The following is a 27,039-nucleotide window of genomic DNA, read 5'->3' as shown; positions in this document are numbered from 1 at the left end:
GATGGATCTACAGGGACTTTGGATCTACAGGGACTGGAGAACCTTGGGATGTGGTGTCCTTGGGACTGGAGATCCTTGGGATTGGAGACCTTTGGGAATGAAGAACCTTGGGATTGGAGAACCTTGGGATTGGAGATCTTTGGGAATGAAGAACCTTGGGATGATGGATCTACAGGGACTGGAGAACCTTGGGATTTGGTCTCCTTGGGATTGGAGATCCTTGGGATTGGGTCTCCTTGGGATGGTGCTCCCAGCCCACCAGATGCCACCACCAGGTGCCACCACCACCACCACCCCCAGCAGCAGGTGAGGTCCCACCTTGAGCCACTGCTTCTCGGTCAGCGAGTCGCTGTAATCGACCTCCTTGCGGTGCCGGGAGCCGCGGCCGAACATCTTCTCCTCCTCCTCCTCGCAGGTCAGGCGCTCGACCTCGGCGTCGTCCTTGAGGATCCACGACGGGAGCTCGTCCTCCTCCATCAGCCGCGGCTTCCGCTTGGGGTTCCGCGCCTCCTCCCGCCGCCGGTCCAGGTCCATGCGCTGGTGGGACACGGTGGGCAAAGGGTTAATGGTGGACATCTGGGGTGGGATGGATCTGCTGAGGTGGGATCTGGGTTTTGGATGGATCTGCTGAGGTGGGATCTCAGGTATCTGAGGTGGGATGGGGTGAGCAACATCTGAGGTGGGATGAATCTTCTGAGGTGGGATCTGAGATATCTAAGGTAGGATGGGGTGAGGAACATCTGAGGTGGGATTGGGAACATCTGAAGTGGGATCGGGGTGAGGGATGGGATGAGGAACATCTGAGGTGGGATGGATCTGCTGAGGTGGGATCTCAGGTATCTGAGGTGGGATCAGAGATATCTAAGGTAGGATGGGGTGAGGAACATCTGAGGTGGGTTTGGGGATATCTGAGGTGGGTTTGGGGCCATCTGAGGTGGGATGGGGAGCTCGTCCTCCTCCATCAGCCGCGGCTTCCGCTTGGGGTTCCGCGCCTCCTCCCGCCGCCGGTCCAGGTCCATGCGCTGGTGGGACACGGTGGGCAAAGGGTTAATGGTGGACATCTGGGGTGGGATGGGGTGAGGAACATCTGAGGTGGGATGGATCTTCTGAGGTGGGATGGATCTGCTGAGGTGGGATCTCAGATATCTGAGGTGGGATGGAGTGAGGAAACATCTGAGGTGGGATCAGGGATATCTGAGGTGGGATGGGGTGAGGAACATCTGAGGTGGGATGGATCTGCTGAGGTGGGATCAGGGATATCTGAGGTGGGTTTGGGGAGATCTAAGGTGGGATGGATCTTCTGAGGTGGGATTGGGGTTTTGGATGGATGTTCTGAGGTGGGATTGAGGATATCTGAGGTGGGATCTCAGATATTTGAGGTGGGATGGATCTGCTGAGGTGGGATCTGGGATATCTGAGGTGGGATTGTGGTTTTGGATGGATCTTCCGAGGTGGGATCTGGGATATCTAAGGTAGGATGGGTTGAGGAACATCTGAGGTGGGATCTGGGATATCTGAGGTGGGTTTGGGGAGATCTAAGGTGGGATGGATCTTCTGAGGTGGGATTGGGGTTTTGGATGGATCTTCTGAGGTGGGATCTGGGATATCTAAGGTAGGATGGGGTGAGGAACATCTGAGGTGGGATTGGGAACATCTGAAGTGGGATCGGGGTGAGGGATGGGATCAGGAACATCTGAGGTGGGATGGATCTTCTGAGGTGGGACTGGGGTGAGGAAACATCTGAGGTGGGATTGGGGTTTTGGATGGATCTTCTGAGGTGGGATTGGGTGAGGAAACATCTGAGGTGGGTTTGGGGATATCTGAGATGGGATGGGGTGAGGAACATCTGAGGTGGGATGGATCTTCTGAGGTGGGATTGTGGTTTTGGATGGACCATCTGAGGTGGGATGGGGAGCTCGTCCTCCTCCATCAAATGCGGCTTCTGCTTGGGGTTCCGCGCCTCCTCCTCCTCCTCCTCTTCACAAGATCTTCTTCAGGCTCCTTCCTCTTCCTCCTCCTCCTCCTCCCCCTGCCCTTCCTCCCTCCTCCTCCTCCTCACCATGAAGAGGTCGAACTCCTCCTCGTACCGGGCGATCATCTGGATCTCTGCTTCCTCCCTCCTCCTCCTCCTCCTGCCCTTCCTCCCTCCCTCTCCTCTTCCTCCTCATCTCCTCCTCCTCCTCCTGCCCTTCCTCCCTTTCCTCCTCCTCCTCATCTCCTGCTCTTCTTGCTCAGGAGATCTTCCTCATCCCATGTTCCTCTTCCTCATCTCCTGCTCCTCTTCCTCTTCCTCATCTCCTCGTCTTCTTCCTCAACTCCTCCTCCTCTTCCTCACCAGATCCTCATCTCCTGCTCTTCCTCCTTTCATGATCATCTCCTCCTCCTCTTCCTTCTCATTTTCTGCTCTTCTTCCTCAGATCTTCCTCCTCTGCCATCTCCTCTTTCCCCATCTCCTCCTCCTCCTCTTCCTCTTCACAAGATCTTCATCTCCTGCTCATCTTCCTCCTCTCCTGCTCCTTTCTCTTCCTCTTCCTCCTCCCCCTGCCCTTCCTCCCTCCCTCTCCTCTTCCTCCTCATCTCCTGCTCCTCTTCCTCAGGAGATCTTCCTCCTCTCCCATCTCCTCCTGTCCTTTCCTCCTCCTCCTCCTCTTCATCTCCTGTTCCTCTTCCTCATTTCCATCTCCTCTTCCTCCTGCTCCTCCTCCTCATCCTCAGATCTTCCTCCTCTCCCATCTTTCCTCCTCCTCCTCCTCATCTCCTCTTCCTCATCTCCTGCTCCTCTCCCTCCTCATCTCATCTTCCTCCTCAACTCCTCCTCCTCTTCCTCATCTTCTCCTCCTCCTCTTCATCTTCACAACACCCTCATCTCCTCCTCCTCCTCCTCTTCCTCTTCACAAGATCTTCATCTCCTGCTCCTTTCTCTTCCTCTTGCTCTTCCTCTCCCATCTTCTCCTCCTCCTCCTCCTCCCCCTGTTCTTCCTCCCTCCCTCTCCTCTTCCTCCTCATCTCCTCCTCCTCTTCCTCAGATCTTCCTCCTCTCCCACCTCTTCATCCCCTCCCGCCCTTCCTCCCTGCTCCTCCTCCTCACCATGAACAGGTCGAACTCCTCCTCGTGCCGGGCGATCATCTGGTTCACGGTTTCATCGTCGGGCACCTCATCTTCCTCCTGCAAAACCCAAAGCGGAGCCTTCGGCCTCGGCCCCCCGGGACCTCCCGGGGCCCTTCTGGGGAAAATTTGGGGTTTTTTGAGCAATTTTGGGATTTTTTGGGGTTTTTTTGGTGCTTTAATTGGGGTTTTTGGGGTATTTTTAGTGGATTTTTGGGGGGTTTTTTTTGGGGTTTTTCGGTTATTTTTGGGTCATTTAAATGGAATTTTTTTGTTCAATATTGGGTGGTTTAAATTGGATTTTTTGCTCATTTTTGGTTTTTTTTTTGCCCATTTTTGGGTGGTTTTAATGATTTTTCAGGGATTTTTTGCTCATTTATAAGTGGTTTAATTGGATTTTTTGCTCATTTTTGGGTGGTTTAAATGGGTTTTTCTCAGATTTTTTTGCCCATTTTTGGGTGGTTTAAATTGGATTTTTTGTTCATTTTTGGGGGGTTTTTTGCCCATTTTTGGGTGGTTTTGGTGGATTTTTTTGCTCATTTTTTGGGTTTTTTTTGCCCATTTTTGGGTCATTTAAATGGAATTTTTTTGTTCAATATTGGGTGGTTTGAATGGGTTTTTCTCGGATTTTTTTGCTCATTTTTGGGTGGTTTAAATTGGATTTTTTGCTCATTTTTGGGTGGCTTAAATTGGATTTTTTTCTCATTTTTGGGTGGTTTAAATTGGATTTTTTGCTCATTTTTGGGTGGTTTAAATTGGATTTTTTGCTCATTTTTGGGGGGTTTAAATTGGATTTTTTGCTCATTTTTGAGTGCTTTAAATTGGATTTTTTGCTCATTTTTGGGTGGTTTAAATTGGATTTTTTGCCCATTTTTGGGTGGTTTCAATGGGGGCTTTTTCCTGATTTTTGGGTGCTTTAAATGGGATTTTTTGGGTATTTTTAGTGGATTTTTTGCTCATTTTTGGGTGCTTTAATTGGGATTTTTTGCCCATTTTTGGGTGCTTTAATTTGGATTTTTTGCTCATTTTTTGGGGTTTTTTTGCTCATTTTTGGGTCTTTTTTTGGTTTTTTTGTCCATTTTTGGGTGGTTTCAATGGGAATTTTTGGGTTTTTTTTCTAGTTTTTTTGGGGTTTTTTTGCTCATTTTTGGGTGGTTTTTTTGGATTTTTTTCCCAATTTTGGGGTGGTTTTTTTGGCCCATTTCTGGGTAGTTTTAGTGGATTTTTAATAATTTTTGGGGGGTTTCGGTGGGTTTTTTTGGTGTGGTTTTTTGTCCATTTTTGGGTGGATTTTTGGGATTTTTTGCTCATTTTTGGGAGGTTTTAATGGGATTTTCCTTCACTTTTTTGGATGGTTTAAATGGGATTTTTTGGGTATTTTTATTGGATTTTTGGCTCCTTTTTGGGTGGTTTAAATGGGATTTTTTGCTCATTTTTGGGGTTTTTTTTTGGGGTTTTTTGCCCATTTTTGGGTGGTTTAAATTGGATTTTTTTCTCATTTTTAAGTGCTTTAAATGGGATTTTTTTTGCTCATTTTCAGGCATTTTAAATGGGATTTTTTTGCTTATTTTCAACAATATTTTTCTCTTATTTTAAGCGGTTTCAATAATTTTTTTAAAATTAATTTTTCACTGGTTTAAATCCTTTTTAAAATATTTTTGGGTGCTTTCCGTTCTTTTTAAATGAGGATTTTTGCTCATTTTTGGGTGTTTTAAACAGAATTTTTTCCATTTTTTGGGTGTTTTAAACAGAATTTTTCCCTCATTTTTAAATTTCCATGATTTTCCCACTTTTTCCTGTATTTTTTCCGCATTTTAATCCAAATTTCCTCTTTTATTTTTCCATTTTCACCCCATTTCAGCTTGGTTCTACCTCAATTTTTTAATTTTTTTTGTCTCATTCCCAACTCAATTTTTGCATTTTTTTTGCATTTTTTTGGCATTTTTTAATCCATTTTTGCCGCTTCCAATTTATTTTAATTTTTTCTCCTTTTTATTCATTTTTATTTTCACCTCATTTCAACTTTTCAGGCAAATTTTCTTCATTTTTGAGTCTTTTTTTTGCTATTTTTAACTCATTTTACCTCAATTTGGGCCAATTTTTCTCCTTTTTTACATTTTTCCTCATTTTCACCCCTTGAAAATCCGATTTTTCATTCACTTTTCCTCATCTTTGGCCATTTAAATCTCATTTTTGGCCATTTTTGGTCATTTAAATCTCATTTTTTCCACTCTCAGGTTATTTAAATCTCATTTTTTCGCCCTTCCAAGCCATTAAAATCTCATTTTTGGTCATTAAAATCTCATTTTTCGTCATTTAAATCTCATTTTTAGTCCTTCTAAGTCACTTGGATTTCACTTTTGGCCATTTCAGACCATTTAAATCTCATTTTTGGCCCTTTAAATCCCATTTTTTTGCCCTTCCACGCCATTTTGGCCACTTAAATCTCATTTTTTGCCCTTCCAAGCTATTTTAATTTCACTTTTTGCCCATTGAAATCTCACTTTTAGCCATTTAAATCTCATTTTTGTCCCTTCTAAGCCATTGCAATCTCATTTTTGGCCACTTAAATCTCAATTTTGACCACATAAATCTCATTTTTTCCTCTTCCAAGCTACTGAAATCTCATTTTTGGCCACTTAAATCTCATTTTTGGCCACTCTAAGCCATTTCAATCTCATTTCTGGCCACTTAAATCTCTTTATTTGGCATTTTCAGCCCAGTCCAACCTCACTTTTGGCCCTTCCAAGCCACCGTACATCTCACTTTTGGCCACTTAAATCTCATTTTTGGTCCTTCCAAGGCACTTCAATCTCAATTTTGACCATATAAATCTCATTTTTTCCTCTTCCAAGCTACTCAAATCTCATTTTTGACTTCCCAAATTTGATTTTTTTGCTCTTTTTTGCAGTTCCTGTTTGGGTGTGTGCGTGTTGGGGCAGTGGCGCTGAGGGCCCCACTCACCTTCAGAGGAGTTTCCTGAGGCGCCTCAGGGCACCGAAATCTTTTAGCCATTGAAATCTCATTTTTAGCCATTAAAATCTCATTTTTAGTCATTGAAATCTCATTTTTGGCCACTTAAATCTCATTTTTGGCCACTCTAAGCCATTTCAATCTCATTTCTGGCCACTTAAATCTCTTTATTTGGCATTTTCAGCCCAGTCCGACCTCACTTTTGGCCCTTCCAAGCCACCATACATCTCACTCTTGGCCACTTAAATCTCATTTTTGGTCCTTCCAAGGCACTTCAATCTCAATTTTGATCGTATAAATCTCATTTTTTCTTCTTCCAAGCTACTCAAATCTCATTTTTGACTTCCCAAATTTGATTTTTTTGCTCTTTTTTGCTGTTCCTGTCTGTGTGTGTGCGGGTTGGGGCTGTGGCGCTGAGGGCCCCGCTCACCTTCAGAGGAGTTTCCTGAGGCGCCTCAGGGCCCCCGCAGGGTCTGCTCTGCGGATAAACACAGCACTCAGTCTCCAGGGCCTTTTTAGGTTTTATTTTTAATATTTTTAATTTTTTTTTAATTTATTTTTCATGGTTTTGCCCCCCCCAAAAATTCCAAACAAGGTGCGACGCTCACTGTTCAAAGGGTTGGATTTTTTTGGATTTTTTTTTTTTTTTTTGGATTTTTTTGCATGAAAATTCAATTTTTTTTTGTTTTTTGTTGGGAATTTTCATTTTTTTCAGTCCTAAAATTCTCATTTTTTCACTCCTAAAATTCCATTTTTTTTTCACTCCTAAAATTTTTTCAATCCCAGAATTCTGGGGTTTTTTTCTCACTCCTAAAATTCTCATATTTTTTTTACTCCTAAAATTCTCATTTTTTTCTCACTCCTAAAATTCTCATTTTTTCAATCCCAGAATTCTGGGGTTTTTTTTCACTCCTAAAATTCTCATTTTTTTCACTCCTAAAATTCTCATTTTTTTTTCCTCACTCCTAAAAAATTTTGATTTTTTTTTCCTCACTCCTGAAAGTCCTCATTTTTTTCACTCCTAAAATTCTTTTTTTTTTTTTTTTTTTGATTCCTAAAAATTCTCTTTTTTTTTCCCTCACTCCCAAAACTCTCATTTTTTCCCCCTAAAAAATTCTCATTTTTCCTCCTAAAACTCTCATTTTTTTCCTAAAAAATCCCTAAAAAAATCTCATTTTTCACTCCTAAAACTCTCTTTTTTTTCCTAAAAAATTCCTTAAAAAATCCCAAAATATTCTCATTTTTCACTCCTAAAACTCTCATTTTTCTCCTAAAAAATCCCTAAAAAATTCCTAAAAAATTCTCATTTTTCTCCTAAAAAATTCTCATTTTTCCCTAAAAAATCCCTAAAAATTCTCATTTTTTCCCTAAAAAAAATCTCATTTTTCCCCTAAAAAATCCCTAAAAAAATCTCATTTTTCCCTAAAAAAATTTTAATTTTTTTTCCTCACTCCTAAAATTTGAATTTAATTTTTCTTACCTCGTCCTGCTCCTCGTGCTCGAGGATGGCCTGCAGGAAGGCCCTGCGCTCGTGGCTCGATGATTTCTGGTCGAACATCCCGGCCTGGATCACCTTCTGGTCCACGTTCAGTTTGTACTTGGCGGCCGCCAGGATTTTCTCCTCCACGCTGTTGACGGTGCAGAGGCGAAGGACGCGAACCTCGTTCTGCTGCCCGATGCGGTGCGCGCGGTCCTGCGCCTGCAGGTCCTGGAAACACCCAAAATTTAATTTATTTGCCTTAAAATCTATGTGGGAATGAGAGTTGAAAAGTTTTGGGGTGATACATAAAAAATCTCCAATTTTTTCCACAAAAATCCCCATTTTTTTCCTCAAAAATTCAAATTTTTTCCTCAAAAAATCCTGGTTTTCACCTCAAAACCTGCCCTGGTTTTGTCCTGAAAAACCCTGATTTTCTCCTTAAAAATCCAGATTGTGCCCTCAAAATCTGCCCTGGTTTTGTCCTTAAAAATCCAAATTTTGTCCTCAAAAACCCCCGAAAAAATTCAATTTATTGTCGCGGTTCAGGTGCAGAGGCGAAGGACGCGAACCTCGTTCTGCTGCCCGATGCGGTGCGCGCGGTCCTGCGCCTGCAGGTCCTGGAAACGCACAAAAATTCAATTATTCTCCTTAAAATTTGTGTGGGAATGAGATTTGGGGTGGTAGCTGAAAAATTCCCATTTTTTTCCACAAAAACCCCGTTTTTTTCCTCAAAAATTCAAATTTTGTCCTCAAAAATTCTGGTTACGACCTCAAAATCTGCCCTGGTTTTGTCCTTAAAAATCCCTGAAAAAAATTCAATTTATTGCTCTTAAAATTCATGTGGGGATGAGGTCTGTGGAGGCTTTGGGACGATAGCTCAGAATTCCCTGTTTTATTTTTCCTCAAAAACCCCTGAAAAAATTCAATTTATTGGCCTTAAAATTTCATGGGGGTGAAGGTTGAGAAGGTTTTGGGGTGATACATCAAAAATTTCTATTTTTTTCCACAAAAATCCCCGTTTTTTTCCTCAAAAATTCAAATTTTCTACTCAAAAATCCCTGAAAAAATTCAATTTATTGGCCTTAAATTTTCATGGGGGTGAAGGTTGAGAAGGTTTTGGGGTGGTAGCTGAAAAATTCCCATTTTTTTCCACAAAAATCCCCGTTTTTTTCCTCAAAAATTCAAATTTTCTACTCAAAAATCCCTGAAAAAATTCAATTTATTGGCCTCAAAATTCATGTGGGGATCAGGCCTGAGAAGGTTTTGGGGTGATAGATCAAAAATCCCTGATTTTTTGCACAAAAATTCCGATTTTTTTTCTCAAAAATCCTTGAAAAAAATCCATTTATTCTCCTCAAAATTCATGGAGGAGATGTGGGGATGAGCCTGAGGGGTTTTGGGTGGTAGCTCAAAAATCCCTGATTTTGTCCTCAAAATCCAAATTTTTTCCACAAAATTCTTGGTTTTGGCCTCAAAGTCTGCCCTGGTTTTGTCCTCAAAAATTCAAATTTTTTCCTCAAAAATCCCTGAAAAATTCAATTTATTGTCGCGGTTCAGGTGCAGAGGCGAAGGACGCGAACCTCGTTCTGCTGCCCGATGCGGTGCGCGCGGTCCTGCGCCTGCAGGTCCTGGAAACGCCCAAAAATTTCAATTATTCTCCTTAAAATTTCATGGGAGAATGAGATTTGGGGTGGTAGCTGAAAAATTCCTGGTTTTTTGCACAAAAATCCCCGTTTTTTTCCTCAAAAATTCAAATTTTTTCCTCAAAAATTCGGGTTATGACCTCAAAATCTGCCCTGGTTTTGGCCTCAAAATCTGCCCTGGTTTTGTGCTCAAAAATCCCTGAAAAAATTCAATTTATTGTCCTTAAAATTCATGTGGGGATGAGGCCTGAGGGGGTTTGGGGGTGACAGCTCAAAAATTCCTGGATTTGTCCTCAAAAATCCAAATTTTATCCTCAAAAATCCAAATTTCTGAGCTGATTTTGGGGTTCCACCTCCAATCCACGGATCCATTTGGGGTTTCTCCAATTTCTGAGCTGATTTTGGGGTTCCACCTCAACTCCATGGATAATTTTGGAGGTTTCTCCAATTTCTGAGCTGATTTTGGGGTTCCACCTCAACTCCATGGATAATTTGGGAGGTTTCTCCAATTTCTGAGCTGATTTTGGGGTTCCACCTCAAATCCATGGATCCATTTTGGGGTTCCACCTCAACTCCATGGATAATTTTGGAGGTTCCTCCAATTTCTGAGCAGATTTTGGGGTTCCACCTCAACTCCACGGATAATTTTGGGGTTTCTCCAGCCCGGCCCTACCTGGTGGGGTGTTCGAGTACGGCTGGTCCGAAGACGATGGCGGCTGCAGGGGAAATCCGACTGGCACGTTGAAGCCAGCAGAGCCCCGGTCTCGCGGTGTCCCTGGAACGCAAACGGAGTCCCGGCTGTTGGAAGTTCAGCGATGGGATTCCCCCTTGGTGAATGGTCCTGGAACCGCAATGGATCCATGGGTTCCTGTGAAGGTTCCGTGGGAATGGGATTCCCCCACTGGATTGAATGGGATTCCCATTGGATTGAATTCCCATTGGATGAATGGGATTCCCCATTGAGAATGATTCCATTGGATTGAATGGGATCCCCATTGATTGAATGGGATCCCCATTGGATTGAATATTCCCATTGGATTGAATGGGATCCCATTGAATGGAATGGATTCCCGTTGAGTTGAATGGGATCCCCATTGAAATGAATGGGATCCCCATTGGATTGAATGGGATCTTCATTGGATTGAATGGATTCCCATTGGATTGAATGGGATTCCCATTGGATTGAATGGAATTCCCATTGGATTGAATGGGATCCCCATTTGATTGAATTCCTATTGGGATGAATGGGATTCCCATTGGATTGAATGGATTCCTATTGGATTGAATGGGATCCCCATTGAATTGAATGGGATCCCCATTGAATTGAATGGGATCCCCACGGAATTGAATGGGATCACCATTGGATTGAATTCCCATTGGATTGAATGGGATCCCCATTGAATTGAATGGGATTCTCATTAAATTGAATGGGATCCCCATTGGTTTGAATGGATTCCCATTGGATTGAATGGATTCCTATTGGATTGAATGGGATCCCCATTAGATTGAAAGGGATCTCCATTGGATTGAATGGGATCCCCATTGGATTGAATTCCCATTGGATTGAATGGGATCCCCATTGGATTGAATTCCCATTGGATAAATGGGATTCCCATTGGATTGGATTCCCATTGAGTTGAATTCCCATTGGATGGAATGGGATCCCCATTGGATTGAATGGGATCACCATTGGATTGAATTCCCATTGGATTGAATGGGATTCCCATTGAGTTGAATTTCCATTGGATTGATTGGGATCCCCATTGGATTGAATGGGATTCCCATTGAATTGATTGGACTCTCATTGGATTGAATGGGATCTCCATTGAATTGAATGGGATCCCCATTGGATTGAATGGGATCCCCATTGGATTGAATGGGGTTCCCATTGAATTGATTGGACTCTGATTGAATTGAATGGGATTCCCATTGAGTTGAATTCCCATTGGATTGAATGGGATCCCCATTGGATTGAATGGGATCTCCATTGGATTGAATGGGATTCCCATTGAGTTGAATTCCCATTGGATTGAATGGGATTCCCATTGAATTGAATGGGTTCCCCATTGAAATGAATGGGATCCCCATTGAATTGATTGGACTCCCATTGGATTGAATGGGATCCCCATTGAATTGAATGGACTCCCATTGGATTGAATGGGATCCCCATTGAATTGAATGGGATCCCCATTGGATTGAATGGATTCCCATTGGATTGAATGGGATCCCCATTGAAATGAATGGGATCCCCATTGAAATGAATGGGATCCCCATTGGATTGAATGGGATCCCCATTGAATTGATTGGACTCCCATTGGATTGAATGGGATTTTGGGGTGCATCCCCCCCATTGGAGCCCTCACCGTCCAGCCTGAGGTATTTGAAGCCCCGGTAGGCGAAATAATCCTCCATGATGGTCATCAGCGAGGTCATCTGGCAGAAGAGCAGCACCTTGTGGTTGGTGGCCCTGAGTTTGGGCAGGATCCGATCCAGGAGCTCGAATTTTCCGGAAGCTCGGTACAAATCCAGCCTTGGATGGATTAAAAAAACCCAAAAATTAAAGAAAAAATTGAATTTTTTTCGAAAAAATTTGAATTTTTTTGGAAAATTTTGGCGTTGGGATCATCTGGTTTCACACGATGGTTCGTCTTCTACCTCTAGGAAAATTCTGAGTGATTAAATTATTATTAAATTACTTTTATTAAAGTTATTATTATTACTATTATTATTATTATATTCATTATTATTAGTAGTAGTAGTAGTAGTAATATTTGTATTATTACTATTATTATAAACTATAAATATAATAATACATAGTATATTAATAATAAATATATTAATATTTAATAATTAATAATATATAATTACATTATATATAAATATATTAATATTTATAAATATATTTATAATATATTTATACGTTTAAATAATATATATAACTATTTTAATTATATTAATAATTAATACTAAATAAAAATAAATTATACTATCATAAATTATAATACTATTATAATTATTATAAATTATTACTATTATTAAAGTTATTAATTATTATTAAAGTTATTAATTATTATTAAATTCACAGGTTTTGTAATTAATTCTAAAATTTTGTCACTCACCCCTGCACGATCCCACCAGTGAAGCCCAAGTGCTCTGAGAAGGATTCCTGAAATAAAAAAGAGAAATTGTGACAAAAAACAGCAGAAATTGCCCCAAAAAATAAAAATCTGGAGCCAAATTGTGACAAAAGCAGCAGAAATTGCCCTAAAAAATAAAATCTGGGTTAAAAAATAAAATAAAAATAAAATAAAATAGTAAATAAATAAATAAAATAAAATGACAATAAAATAAAATTTTGGGTTTATCCTGGTTTGGTTTTATCCTGGGTTTAACCCTTTAGGATTTTTGCCATTTTGGGTTTATCCCGAATTTAACCCTTTAGGATTTTTCCATTTTTGAGTTTCCTGAATTTAACCCTTTAGGATTTTTGCCATTTTGGGTTTATCCTGAATTTAACCCTTTAGGGTTTTTGCCATTTTGGGTTTAACCCTTTAGGATTTTCGCCATTTTGGGTTTAACCCTTTAGGATTTTTGCCATTTTAGGTTTATCCTGAATTTAACCCTTTAGGATTTTTCCATTTTTGAGTTTCGTGAATTTAACCCTTTAGGATTTTTGCCATTTTGGGTTTATCCTTTAGGATTTTCCCATTTTGGGTTTAACCCTTTAGGATTTTTGCAATTTTGGCTTTACCCCTTTAATATTTTTGCCATTTTGGGTTTATCCTTTAGGATTTTTGCCTTTTTGGGTTTATCCCGAATTTAACCCTTTAGGATTTTTGCCATTTTGGGTTTAACCCTTTAGGATTTTTGCCATTTTGGGTTTATCCTGAATTTAACCCTTTAGGATTTTCCCATTTTGGGTTTAACCCTTTAGGATTTTGCCCATCCCCACCTCGATGTGCTGGAACATGTAGGGGTGGTTGCAGATCTTGCGCAGCTGCATGATCGTGTTCATCAAGGTCTTGGTGCCTCCTTTGCCCTGCCAGGAAATTCAGAATTTAATTAATTCATCCTCCTAATTAATGCTGGGGTTAAAAAAACCCCAAATTAATTCTGGGTTCCGTCGATTCACCAGTGCAGAGTTCCCAATGTTTGGGATCATTGACTGGGAGTTGATGGTCCAGAAAAGGGACTCGGGGATATTGAAATAAATAAAAAATTAAAAAATAAATGGATTTAAATAATTTCACCCAAGCCAAGCATCTGCTCAAGGCGAGCCAAGCATTGGTTCAACCCAACAGAACCCAACCCAACTGAACCCAACCCAACTCAACCATTGGTTAAACCTAACTCAACCCAACCATTGGCTCAACTGAACCCAACCCACCCAACCATTGGTCCAACCCAGCCATTGGCTCAACTCAACCCAACTCAACCCAACCCAAACCAACCCAACTCAACTCAACTCAACCATGGGTTCAACCCAAACCAACCCTACTCAACCCAACCATTGGTTCAACCCAACCCAACCCAACCCAACCCAACTGAACCATTGGTTCAACCCAACCCAACCCAACCATTGGCTCAACCCAACTCAACCCAACCCAACCCAACCATTGGTTCAACTCAACCCAACCATTGGCTCAACCCAACCCAACCATTGGTTCAACCCAACCCAACCATCTGCTCAACCCAACCCAACTCAACCCAATCCAACTCAACCATTGGTTCAACTCAACCCAAGCATTGGTTCAACCCAACCCAACTCAACCATTGGTCCAACCCAACCATTGGTTCAACCCAACCCAACCCAACCATTGGTTCAACCCAACCCAACCATATGCTCAACCTAATCATTGGTTCAACCCAACCATTGGTTCAACCCAATCCAACCACCTGCCCAACCCAACCCAACCATTGGTTCAACCCAACTCAACCCAACCCAACCATTGGTTCAACCCAACCCAACCATTGGTTCAACCCAACCCAACGCAACCCAACCATTGGTCCAACCCAACCATTGGTTCAACTCAACCCAAGCATCTCCTCAACCAAACCCAACCATTGGTTCAACCCAACCCAACCCAACCATTGGTTCAACCCAATCCAACCACCTGCCCAACCCAACCATTGGTTCAACCCAACCCAAGCATTGGTTCAACCCAACCATTGGTTCAGCCCAATCCAACCATCTGCTCAACCCAACCCAACCCAACTCAACCATTGGTTCAACCAAATCCAACCATCTGCTCAACCCAACCCAACCATTGGTTCAACCCAACCCAACTCAACCATTGGTTCAACCCAACCCAACCCCAGCGTGGAGCCCAAGCCCCCCCAGCGTTCCCAAGTTCCCCCATCCCGACCTTCTTGTCCTTCTCGGAGCCGTCGGTGAGCAGGACGCCCTTGGCCTGCATGTGCCGGTACAGGACGCGCTGCAGCGCCGACATGTCGCACTTGATGACGTACTCCACCTGCCGGAGACGGCCATTGGGTCAACCCAACCATTGGGTCAACCCAACGCAACCATTGGGTCAACCAACCCAACCCAACCATTGGGTCAACCAACCCAACCCAACCCAACCATTGGTACAAACCAACCCAACCATTGGTTCAACCCAACCCAACCCAACCATTGGGTCAACCAACCCAACCCAACCATTGGTCCAACCCAACCCAACCCAACCATTGGTTCAACTCAACCATTGCTCCAACCCAACCCAACCCAACCCAACCATTGCTCCAACCCAACCATTGGTCCAACCCAATCCAACCCAACCCAACCATTGGTTCAACCCAACCCAACCCAACCCAACCCAACCATCTGCTCAACCCAACCCAAAGGGATCCAACCAACCACCTACTCTACTCAACCCAACCCAACTTCTGCTCAACCCAACCATTGGTTCAACCCAACCCAACCATCTGCTCAACCCAACAACACCCAACCACTGGTCCAACCCAACCATTGGTCCAACCAAACCCAACCATTGGTCCAATGCAACCACTGGTTCAACCCAACCCAACCCAACCATTGGTCCAACCCAACCATCTGCTCAACCCAACCACACCCAACCATTGGTCCAACCCAACCACTGGTCCAACCCAATCCATGGATGATGAGGAGCAGGATGAAGCTCCACGTCCACCTCCCGACCCCCCCGGAGGTCTCCAGGCCTGGGGACCCCCCCCAGTGTCACCTTCTCGGGCAGCTGAGCCTCCACCTCCTTCTTGAGGCGCCGCAGCAGGAAGGGCCGCAGCACCTTGTGCAGGCGCCGGATGATCAGGATGGTCTCCTCCTCGTTGAGGTCCACCTGCAATGGCCACCACCAGGAGCAGGGCTTGGTGTCACCAATGGAAGGGTTGGACCTTCCCAATGACCCAAAATACACCAAGAACCTCCTGAGAAACAGTTGCTGGTGGGATGGCACCGCCCAGAGCTGCAGAACCAGCTCAGAGTTCTGCAGGTCCAGCAAAGACACTGATCCAACATCTCCAAAACATCTCCAGATCCATTAAAACACTGAACCAACATCTCCAGATCCATCAAAGCCACTGATCCACCTCCAAAACATCACCAGATCCATCTTCAATCCATTAAAACATTGATCCAAACATCTCCAGATCCATTCCAGACACTGATCCACCTCCAAAACATCTCCAGGTCCATCAAAGACACTGATCCACCTCCAAAACATCTACAGATCCATCAAAGACACTGATCCAACATCTCCAGATCCATTCCAGACACTGATCCACCTCCAAAACATCTCCAGGTCCATCAAAGACACTGATCCACCTCCAAAACATCTCCAGGTCCAGCAAAGACACTGATCCAACACCTCCAGATCCATTCCAGACACTGAACCACCTCCAAAAACTCCAGATCAATTCCAGTCACTGATCCACCTCCAAAACATCTCCAGATCCAGCAAAGACACTGATCCACCTCCACAGCTCCAGAACCATCCCAAACTTCTCCAGGTCCATCAAAGACACTGATCCACCTCCAAAACATCTCCAGATCCATCAAAGCCACCGATCCAGACCTCCAGGACCACTCCCAACCCCTCCAGATCCATTCCAGACACTGATCCACCTCCAACATCTCCAGATCCATCAAAGAAACCAATCCACCTCCCAGAGCTCCATCAAAGACACTGATCCAACATCTCCAGATCCATTAAAGACACTGATCCAACATCTCCAAGTCCATCAAAGACACTGATCCACCTCCCAGAGCTCCAGGAACCCTTCCAAGATCTCCAAATCCATTCCAGACACTGATCCAACATCTCCAGATCCATTCCAGACACTGATCCACCTCCAAAACATCTCCAGATCCATTAAAACACTGATCCAACTTCTCCAGATCCATTCCAGACACTGATCCACCTCCCAGAGCTCCAGGAACCCTTCCAACATCTCCAGATCCATCAAAGCCACCGATCCATCTCCAGAACCACTCCCAACCCCTCCAGATCCATTCCAGACACTGATCCACCTCCCAGAGCTCCAGAACCACTTCCAAACATCTCCAGATCCATCAAAGCCACCTCCAGATCTCCAGGACCACTCCCAACTTCTCCAGATCCATTCCAGACACTGATCCACCTCCAAGATCTCCAGATCCATCAAAGAAACCAATCCACCTTCCAGAGCTCCATCAAAGACACTGATCCAACATCTCCAAGTCCATCAAAGACACTGATCCACCTCCCAGAGCTCCAGGAACCCTTCCAAGATCTCCAAATCCATTCCAGACACTGATCCACCTCCAAAACATCTCCAATCCCTCTTCAAATCCATTAAAACACTGATCCAACATCTCCAGATCCACCAAAGCCACCTCCAGACTTCCAGACCACTCCAACATCTCCAGATCCATTCCAGACACTGATCCACCTCCAAAACATCTCCAAGTCCATCAAAGACACCAATCCACCTCCCAGAGCTCCAGCACCATCCCAAACTTCTCCAGGTCCATCAAAGACACTGATCCAACATCTCCAGGTCCATTCCAGACACTGAACCACCTCCAACCTCTCCAGATCCATCAAAGACACTGATCCACCTCCAAAACATCTCCAGGTCCATCAAAAACACTGATCCACCTCCAACTTCTACAGATCCATCAAAGACACCAATCCACCTCCAAAACATCTCCAGAACAATTAAAACATTGATCCAACATCTCCAGATCCATCAAAGCCACCAATCCACCTCCAAAACATCTCCAGATCCATCAAAGACACCGATCCACCTCCAAAACATCTCCAGATCCATCAAAGACACCGATCCACCTCCCAGAGCTCCAGAACCATCCCAAACTTCTCCAGATCCATCAAAGACACTGATTCACCTCCAAAACATCTCCAGATCCATCAAAGACACTGATCCAACATCTCCAGATCCATTCCAGGCTCTGATCCACCTCCAACATCTCCAGATCCATCAAAGCCACCTCCAGACCTCCAGGACCACTCCCAACCCCTCCAGACCCACCACCACCAACCTCAACCCCACCTCCAGCACCTCCCCACCCACGCCCACGTCCACGTCCAGGTCCAGGTCCCACCTTCTCGCCGGTCATGGCGAAGGGCGCGTTGAACCACTGCTCGAAGGTGCTGCAGCTCTTGAAGATGGTGGGCAGCAGGAAGTTGAGGAGCGCCCAGAGCTCGGGCAGTTTGTTCTGCAGGGGGGTCCCGGTGAGGAGAAGACGCCGCGGGGCCACGTAGTGGGTGTTGAGGACCTGGGTCAGCTTGCAGTGGTGGTTCTTCATGCGGTGGCCTTCGTCCACGATCATGTACTTCCAGCGGATCTGAGGAGGACAGGAGAAAGGGAGATGGTCGTGTCCGGGTGGGACGTGGAGATCTCAGGTGGGACATGGATGGAGGGCAGGAGAAATGGAGATGGTCATCTCCAGGTGGGACATGGAGATGGAGATCTCAGGTGGGACATGGAGATGAAGATCTCAGGTGGGAATGGAGAACACCTCAGGTGGGAAATGGAGATGAAGATCTCAGGTGGGAAATGGATGGAGGACAGGAGAAACGGAGATGGAGATCTCAGGTGGGAAACGGAGGACAGGAGAAACGGAGTTGAAGATCTCAGTGGGAAATGGAGATGGAGATCTCAGGTGGGACATGGAGATGGAGATCTCAGGTGGGAAATGGAGGACAGGAAAAACGGAGATGATCGTCTCCAGGTGGGACATGGAGATGGAGATCTCAGGTGGGACATGGACATGAAGATCTCAGGTGGGAAATGGAGAGAGATGAAGATCTAAGGTGGGAAATGAAGATCTCAGGTGGGAAATGGAGGACAGGAGAAATGGAGATGGTCGTCTCCGGGTGGGACATGGAGATGAAGGTCTCAGGTGGGACATGGAGATGGAGATCTCAGGTGGGACATGGAGGACAGGAGAAAGGGAGATGGTCGTCTCCAGGTGGGACATGGAGATGGAGATCTCAGGTGGGACATGGAGAGAGAAGAACATCTCAGGTGGGACATGGAGATGAAGATCTCAGTGGGAAATGGAGGACAGGAGAAATGGAGATGGTCGTCTCCAGGTGGGGAATGAAGATCTCAGGTGGGACATGGATGGAGGGCAGGAGAAATGGAGATGGAGATCTCAGGTGGGACATGGAGATGAAGATCTCAGGTGGGACATGGAGGACAGGAGAAACGGAGATGGTCGTCTCCAGGTGGGGAATGGAGATGAAGATCTCAGGTGGGAAACGGAGAGAGATGAAGATCTCAGGTGGGACATGGAGATGGAGATCTCAGGTGGGATATGGATGGAGGGCAGGAGAAATGGAGATGGAGATCTCAGGTGGGAAATGGAGGACAGGAGAAAGGGAGATGAAGATCTCAGGTGGGAAATGGAGATGAAGATCTCAGGTGGGACATGGAGGACAGGAGAAATGAAGATGAAGGTCTCAGGTGGGACATGGAGATGATCGTCTCCAGGTGGGACATGAAGATCTCAGGTGGGAAATGGAGGACAGGAAAAACGGAGATGGTCGTCTCCAGGTGGGACATGGAGATGGTCGTCTCCAGGTGGGACATGGAGATGGAGATCTCAGGTGGGACATGGAGGACAGGAGAAATGGAGATGGTCGTCTCCAGGTGGGACATGGAGATGAAGGTCTCAGGTGGGACATGGAGAGAGAAGAACATCTCAGGTGGGACATGAAGATCTCAGTGGGAAATGGAGGACAGGAGAAATGGAGATGGTCATCTCCAGGTGGGGAATGAAGATCTCAGGTGGGAAACGGAGGACAGGAGAAATGGAGAAGGTCTCAGGTGGGAAAAGGAGATGGAGATCTTCAGGTGGGCACCAAGCAGAAATGGTTTTAGCAGAATTTGAGAAGATTTTGAGATCTTTCTCAGAATTTTCTCCGAATTTGAGAAGAATTTTAGAAGAACTTGAGAACATTTTGAGAAGATCTTTCTCAGAATTTGAGAAGATTTTTGCGATGAATTTTCTCAGAATTTGAGAAGATTTTGAGATGAATTTGAGGAGAATTTTCTCAGAATTTGAGAAGATTTTGAGAAGACTTTGAGAAGATTTTTGAGAGGAATTTGAGGAGAATTGAGAAGAATTTGAGAGGATCTTTCTCAGAATTTTCTCAGAATTTTCTCAGAATTTGAAAGGAATTTTAGAAGAACTTTCTCAGAATTTGAGACAATTTTGAGAACATTTTGAGAAGATCTTTCTCAGAATTTTCTCAGAATTTTCTCAGAACTTGAGAAGACTTTGAGAAGAATTCGAGAAGATTTTGAGAAGGATTTGAGAAGATTTTGAGAAGATCTTTCTCAGAATTTTCTCAGAACTTGAGAAGATTTTGAGATGAATTTGAGCAGAATTGGAGGAGGATTGAGAAGATTTTGAGAAGATCTTTCTCAGAACTTGAGAAGATTTAGAGAAGAATTTTCTCAGAATTTTCTCAGAATTTTCTCAGAATTTGAGAAGATTTTGAGAAGATTTTGAGAAGAATTTGAGATGAATTTGAGCAGAATTTGAGGAATTTTGAGAAGATCTTTCTCAGTATTTGAGATGAATTTGAGCAGAATTTTCTCAGAACTTGAGAAGGTTTTGTGATGAATTTTCTCAGAATTTGAGAAGATTTTGAGCAGAATTCGAGAAGATTTTGAGAAGAATTCGAAAAGATTTTGAGAAGAACGTGAGAACATTTTGAGAAGATCTTTCTCAGAATTTTCTCAGAATTTTCTCAGAATTTGAGAAGATTTTGAGAAGAATTTGAGAAGAATTTTCTCAGAATTTTCTCAAAACTTGAGAAGATTTTGAGAGGAATTTGAGCAGAATTTGAGGAGAATTGAGAAGAATTTGAGAAGATTTTCAGAAGATCTTTCTCTGAACTTGAGAAGATCTTTCTCAGTATTTGAGATGAATTTGAGAAGAATTTTCTCAGAACTTGAGAAGATTTTGAGATGAATTTTCTCAGAATTTGAGAAGATTTTGCGATGAATTTTCTCAGAACTTGAGAAGATTTTGAGATGAATTTTCTCAGAATTTGAGAAGATTTTTGAGCAGAATTTTCTCAGAATTTGAGGAGAATCGAGCAGAAGGTGGCAGTGGCTGGAGCTCACCTTGGCCAGGATGTGCTTGTCCTTGATGATGTACTCGTAGGTGGTCAGCAGGACGTTGAATTTGCCGCTGCGCAGCTGCGGGACGAAGGCGCGGCGCGCGGCCGGGGAGCCCTGGGGGGACAATTCCCAAAGGAACGTCAGAAACCCCAAAAAATGGGGAATTATCAAAAAAATCAGGAGGTTTTGGGGTCTCCTGATGGTGAGGAACCACCAAAAATTGGAATTTTGGGGGATTTTTTGGGGATTTTCATGGATTTTTGGTGGATTTGGAGCTCAAATTCTTCTGGATTTGGAGCTCCAATCCAATTGGATTTGGAATTCCCAAAAAGGTCAGGAGGTTTTGGGGTCTCCTGATGGTGAGGAACCACCAAAAATTGGAATTTTGGGGGATTTTTTGGGGATTTTCATGGATTTTTGGATTTCTTCTGGATTTGGAGCTCCAACCCATTTGGACTTGGAATTCCCAAAAAATGGGGAGCTACCCAAAAAGCTGAGGAGGTTTTGGGGTCTCCTGATGGTGAAGAACCACCAAAAATTGGAAATTTTGGGGATTTTCTTGGATTCTTCTGGAGTTTCATGGGTCTTTGTGGATTTGGAGCTCCAATTACATTTGGATTTGGAATTGCCAAAAAATGGGGAATTATCCAAAAAGCTGAGGAGGTTTTGGGGTCTCCTGATGGTGAGGAACCACCAAAAATTGGAATTTTGGGGGATTTTTTGGGGATTTTCATGGATTTTTGGTGGACTTGGAGCTCCAATTCCAGAAGAATTGGAGCTCCAATCCAATTGGATTTGGAATTCCCAAAAAGGTCAGGAGGTTTTGGGGTCTCCTGATGGTGAGGAACCACCAGAAATTGGAATTTTGGGGGATTTTTTTGGGATTTTTGGGGGTTTTTGAGGATTTTCTTGCATTTTTCTGGAGTTTAGTGGGTTTTTGTGGATTTGGAATTCCCAAAAAATGGGGAGGTATCCAAAAAGCTGAGGAGGTTTTGGGGTCTCCTGATGCTGAGGAACCACCAAAAATTGGAATTTTGGGGGATTTTTTGGGGATTTTTGGGGTTTTTTGTGATTTTCGGTGGATTTGGAACTCCAGTTCTTCTGGATTTGGAGCTCCAACCCACTTGGATTTGGAATTGCCAAAAAATGGGGAATTATCCAAAAAGCTCAGGAGGTTTTGGGGTCTCCTGATGGTGAGGAACCACCAAAAATTGGAATTTTTGGGGATTTTCATGAATTTTTGGTGGATTTGGAGCTCCAATTCTATTGGATTTGGAGCTCCAACCCATTTGGATTTGGAATTCCCAAAAAATGGGGAATTATCCAAAAAGGTGAGGAGGTTTTGGGGTCTCCTGATGGTGAGGAACCACCAAAAATTGGAATTTTTGGGGATTTTTGGGGATTTTCTTGCATTTTTCTGGAGTTTAGTGGGTTTTTGTGGATTTGGAATTCCCAAAAAATGGGGAGGTATCCAAAAAGCTGAGGAGGTTTTGGGGTCTCCTGATGCTGAGGAACCACCAAAAATTGGAATTTTTGGGGATTTTTTGGAGTTTTGTGGGTTTTTGTAGAGCTCTAACCCATTTGGATTTGGAATTCCCAAAAAATGGGAAATTATCCAAAAAGGTCAGGAGGTTTTGGGGTCTCCTGATGGTGAGGAACCACCAAAAATTGGAATTTTTGGGGATTTTTTTTGGGATTTTCGTGGATTTTTGGGGGATTTGGAGCTCAAATTCTTCTGGATTTGGAGCTCCAATCCATTTGGATTTGGAATTCCCAAAAAATGGGGAATTATTCAAAAAGCTCAGGAGGTTTTGGGGTCTCCTGATGGTGAGGAACCACCAAAAATTGGAATTTTGGGGGATTTTTTGTGGATTTTTGGGGTTTTTTTGTGATTTTTGGTGGATTTGGAGCTCCCAATTCCATTTGGATTTGGAATTCCCAAAAAATGGGAAATTATCCAAAAAGGTCAGGAGGTTTTGGGGTCTCCTGATGGTGAGGAACCACCAAAAATTGGAATATTTGAGGATTTTTGGATACTTTCATGGAGTTTCGTGATTTTTGGTGGATTTGGAGCTCCAACCCACTTGGATTTGGAATTCCCAAAAAATGGGGAATTATCCAAAAAGGTGAGGAGGTTTTGGGGTCTCCTGATGGTGAGGAACCACCAAAAATTGGAATTTTTGGGGGATTTTCGTGGATTTTCATGGATTTGGAGGTGGGACCCAAAGTCCTCCAGAACTTGAGGAGGAAAACGGAAGCTGGGAATGGAACCAAAATCCAAGGAATTTGGGGCTCACCTTGTAGGAGACCTTGACCACGGACGGCGCCCACTTGTCGAACTCGTAGGCCCAGTTGGACAAAGTCCTGCGGGACAGACAGACGGACAGAAGGTGGGAATTTGGGAAATTTTGGGAGTTTTGGGTTCTCTACATGGAAAAGAAATGGGAATTTTGGGAATTTGGGGCTGGAGAAAGTTTGGGGTTCTCCACATGGAACAAGGGTGGGAATTTTGGGACTTTTGGGTTCTCCACATGGAAAAATTAGGAAATTTGGGAATTTTGGTTCTTCATATGGAAAAAATTGGGAATTTTGGAAATTTTGGTTTTTCATGTGGAAAAAAAAAAGGGGAATTTTCAAATTTCAGGAATTTTGGGACTTTCGGTTCTCCATATGGAACAAGGGTGGGAATTTTGGGACTTTTGGGTTCTCCACATGGAAAAATTAGGAAATTTGGGAATTTTGGTTCTTCACATGGAAAAAAAATGGGAATTTTGGGAATTTGGGGTGGAAAGACTTTGGGGTTCTCCCCAACGAACAAGGATGGAAATTCTGGGAATTTTGGTTCTCCACATGGAACAACGGTGGGAATTCTGGGAATTTTGGTTTTTCATGTGGAAAAAAAATGGGAATTTTGGGAATGTGGGGCTGGAGAAAGACCACATGGAATTCTCCACATGGAAAAAAAGGGTGGGAATTCTGGAATTTTGGGAATTTTGGTTCTCCACATGGAACAAGGGTGGGAATTTTGGAAATTTTGGTTCACCCCATGGAAAAAATTGGGAATTTTGGTTCTCCACATGGAACAACGGTGGGAATTCTGGGAATTTTGGTTTTTCATGTGGAAAAAAAATGGGAATTTTCGAATTTCAGGAATTTTGGGACTTTTGGATCTGCACATGGAACAAGGATGGAAATTTTGGGTTCTCCATATGGAACAAGGGTGGGAATTTTGGGTTCTCCACATGGAAAAAATTGGGAATTTTGGGAATTTGGAGCTGGAGAAGACCACGTGAGGTTCTCCACATGGAAAAAGGGTGGGAATTTTGGAAATTTTGGTTTTCCACATGGAAAAAGGGTGGGACATTTGAGAATTTTGGTTTACCACATGGAACAAGGGTGGGAATTTTGGTTTTTCATGTGGAAAAAAAAAGGGAATTTTCAAATTTCAGGAATTTTGGGACTTTTGGATTTCCCCATGGAACAAAGGTGGGAATTTTGGGAATGTTGGGATTCTGGGACTGACGAGAGCGGGACGATGATGAGGAAGGGGCCGTTGATCCTCTTGTGCTCCATCAGGTAGGTGATGAGCGCGATGGTCTGGATGGTCTTGCCCAGCCCCATCTCGTCGGCCAGGATCCCGTTGAGGTTGTTGTTGTAGAGGGACACCAACCACTCCAGGCCCTTGATCTGCGGGGATGGAGAGCCAGGCCCACCTCAGAGCTCCAATCCACTCAGAGACCCATCCCATGCTCGAGCCAGCTCCAGATCCCACCTCAGAGCTCCAGATCCCACCTCGGAGCTCCAGATCCCACCTCAGAGCTCCAGATCCCACCTCAGAGCTCCAGATCCCACCTCGGAGCTCCATCCCATTGCTGGAGCCAGCTCCAGATCCCACCTCAGAGCTCCAGATCCCACCTCGGAGCTCCAGATCCCACCTCGGAGCTCCAGATCCCACCTCGGAGCTCCAGATCCCACCTCGGAGCTAGTCTCACTCGAGCCCAGTCCACTCGTCATCCCATCAGCTCCAGATCCCACCTCGGAGCTCCATCCAGCTCCAGATCCCACCTCAGAGCTCCATCCCATTACTGGAGCCAGCTCCAGATCCCACCTCAGAGCTCCATCCAGCTCCAGATCCCCCAAGCTCATCCATTGCGGAGCAGCTCCAGATCCCACCTCGAGCTCGACCATCCAAGCTCTCCAGTCCAATCCACCTCAGAGCTCCAACCCATTCGGAGCTCCAGATCCCACCTCGGAGCTCCAGATCCTACCTCAGAGCTCCAATCCCACTCGGTGCCGATTCCACCTCGAGCTCCAATCCCATCTGGAGCTCAGATGCCCACTCAACTCCAGATCCCACCTCGAGCTCATCAGCTCATCCACTCAGAGCTCCAGATCCCACCTCGGAGCTCAGATCCACTCGACCATCCAGCTCCAGACCCCAACCCCAGAGCTCCATCCCATTGCTGGAGCCAGCTCCAGATCCCACCCGAGCTCCCCAGCCCATATCCCCCTGGGATCTCCACCGCTCCAGATCCCACCTCGAGCTCATCCATTGCTGAGCAGCTCCAGATCCCACCTCGGAGCTCCATCCAGCTCCAGATCCCACCTCAGAGCTCCATCCCATTGCTGGAGCCAGCTCCAGATCCCACCTCGGAGCTCCAGATCCCACCTCGGAGCTCCATCCAGCTCCAGATCCCACTCAGACTCCAGACCCACCTCGGAGCTCCAATCCACCTCGGAGTCATCCTACTTCAGCTCAGATCCCACCTCCAGAGCTCCAATCCCACCTCGGAGCTCCATCCAGCTCCAGATCCCACCAGATTTCCATCCACTCCAGATCCCACCTGGAGTTCATCCATGCTGGAGCCAGCTCCAGATCCCACCTCGGAGCTCCATCCAGCTCCAGATCCCACCTCAGAGCTCCACCCAGCTCCAGATCCCACCTTGGAGCTTCTGCCAGCTCCAGATCCCACCTCAGATCTCCATTTGACTCCATATCCACCTCAGATCTCCATCCATCTCCTCAATCCCACCTCAGATCTTCATCCAGCTCCTCAATCCCACCTCAGATCTTCATCCCACACTACATCCAGCTCCAGATCCACCTCAGATCTCCATCCACCCCCAGATCCCACCATGTTCTCCCCACCTGGTACTGTTTGAGGACGCCGTTGACCATGAGGGCCGACTGTTTGTCCACGCGCTCGGTGACCGCGTGCGCCACCGCGTGCCCCACCCAGCTCCTCAATCCCACTGTCCCACCTCAGATCTTCATCCATGTCCTCAATCCCACCTCAGATCTTCATCCAGCCCCAGATCCACCTCAGATCTCCATCCAGCTCCTCAATCCCATTGTCCCACCTCAGATCTTCATCCATGTCCTCAATCCCACCATCCCACCTTAGATCTTCATCCCACACTACATCCAGCCCCAGATCCACCTCAGATCTCCATCCACCTTCAGATCCCACCTCAGATCTTCATCCAAGCTCCTCAATCCCACCTCAGATCTCCATTTGACTCCAGATCCACCTCAGATCTCCATCCCTCTCCAGATCCCACCTCAGATCTCCATCCAGGATCCTCAATCCCACCTCAGATCTCCATCCACCCCCAGATCCCACCATGTTCTCCCCCGTGTCCCCACCTGGTACTGCTTGAGGACGCCGTTGACCATGAGGGCCGACTGTTTGTCCACGCGCTCGGTGACCGCGTGCGCCACGGCGTAGTACGACTGCAGCCCCCGCGCCAGCGCCTGCGACACGCCGTACTCATCGTCCACGTCCTGCTTGGCGTTCCTGACGGAAAAACGGGGTGAGAAACCGGGAAAATGGGGAAAAACTGGGAAAAACGGGGTGAGAAACCGGGAAAATGGGTCAGGGACAACATGGGATGGGGAAATGAGGGAAAAATGGGGAGAAATGGGGAAAAATGGGAAAAACGGAAAAACGGGTGAGAAACCGGAAATGGTAGGACAACATGGGGATGGAAATGGGGAGAATGGGGAAAAAGGAAAAACTGGAAAAAACGGGTGGAAACAGGAAAAGGGAAAAACTGGGAAAAACGGGGTGAGAAACCACGAAAATGGGGAAAAAATGGGAGAAATGGGGAGAAAAACCGGGAAAATGGGTCAGGGACCACGTGAGGATGGGGAAATGGGGGAAAAATGGGGAGAAATGGGGGAAAAATGGGGTGAAAAACTGGGAAAAAACTGGGAAAAACAG

At 45.0% G+C, this 27,039-nt stretch overlaps 1 protein-coding gene across 1 annotated transcript in view; it reads right to left on the bottom strand.

Annotated features, from left to right (window-relative positions):
* SMARCA4 (SWI/SNF related, matrix associated, actin dependent regulator of chromatin, subfamily a, member 4) overlaps window positions 1-27,039 on the bottom strand; it is a 75,008-nt gene that overhangs the window by 11,959 nt on the left and 36,010 nt on the right. Inside the window, exons 17-33 of the mRNA XM_064737961.1 lie at window positions 26,463-26,613; window positions 24,339-24,502; window positions 23,113-23,179; window positions 20,819-20,929; window positions 17,781-18,023; window positions 15,403-15,516; window positions 14,569-14,676; window positions 13,155-13,241; window positions 12,322-12,368; window positions 11,566-11,732; window positions 9,876-10,000; window positions 9,140-9,187; window positions 8,129-8,176; window positions 7,560-7,787; window positions 6,510-6,557; window positions 3,089-3,166; window positions 319-537 (exon numbers count right to left, since the gene is read on the bottom strand). Coding sequence (XP_064594031.1) covers window positions 319-537; window positions 3,089-3,166; window positions 6,510-6,557; window positions 7,560-7,787; window positions 8,129-8,176; window positions 9,140-9,187; window positions 9,876-10,000; window positions 11,566-11,732; window positions 12,322-12,368; window positions 13,155-13,241; window positions 14,569-14,676; window positions 15,403-15,516; window positions 17,781-18,023; window positions 20,819-20,929; window positions 23,113-23,179; window positions 24,339-24,502; window positions 26,463-26,613 — 2,053 coding nt within the window. The remainder of the gene's footprint in view (window positions 1-318; window positions 538-3,088; window positions 3,167-6,509; window positions 6,558-7,559; window positions 7,788-8,128; window positions 8,177-9,139; window positions 9,188-9,875; window positions 10,001-11,565; window positions 11,733-12,321; window positions 12,369-13,154; window positions 13,242-14,568; window positions 14,677-15,402; window positions 15,517-17,780; window positions 18,024-20,818; window positions 20,930-23,112; window positions 23,180-24,338; window positions 24,503-26,462; window positions 26,614-27,039) is intronic.

Source organism: Zonotrichia leucophrys, unplaced genomic scaffold (genome assembly GCF_028769735.1).
Source record: "Zonotrichia leucophrys gambelii isolate GWCS_2022_RI unplaced genomic scaffold, RI_Zleu_2.0 Scaffold_143_115142, whole genome shotgun sequence".
NCBI classification, from domain to species: Eukaryota; Metazoa; Chordata; class Aves; order Passeriformes; family Passerellidae; genus Zonotrichia; species Zonotrichia leucophrys.
Note: the sequence above shows the minus strand (reverse complement) of the source record. Positions and strands in the feature narration are given on the sequence as shown.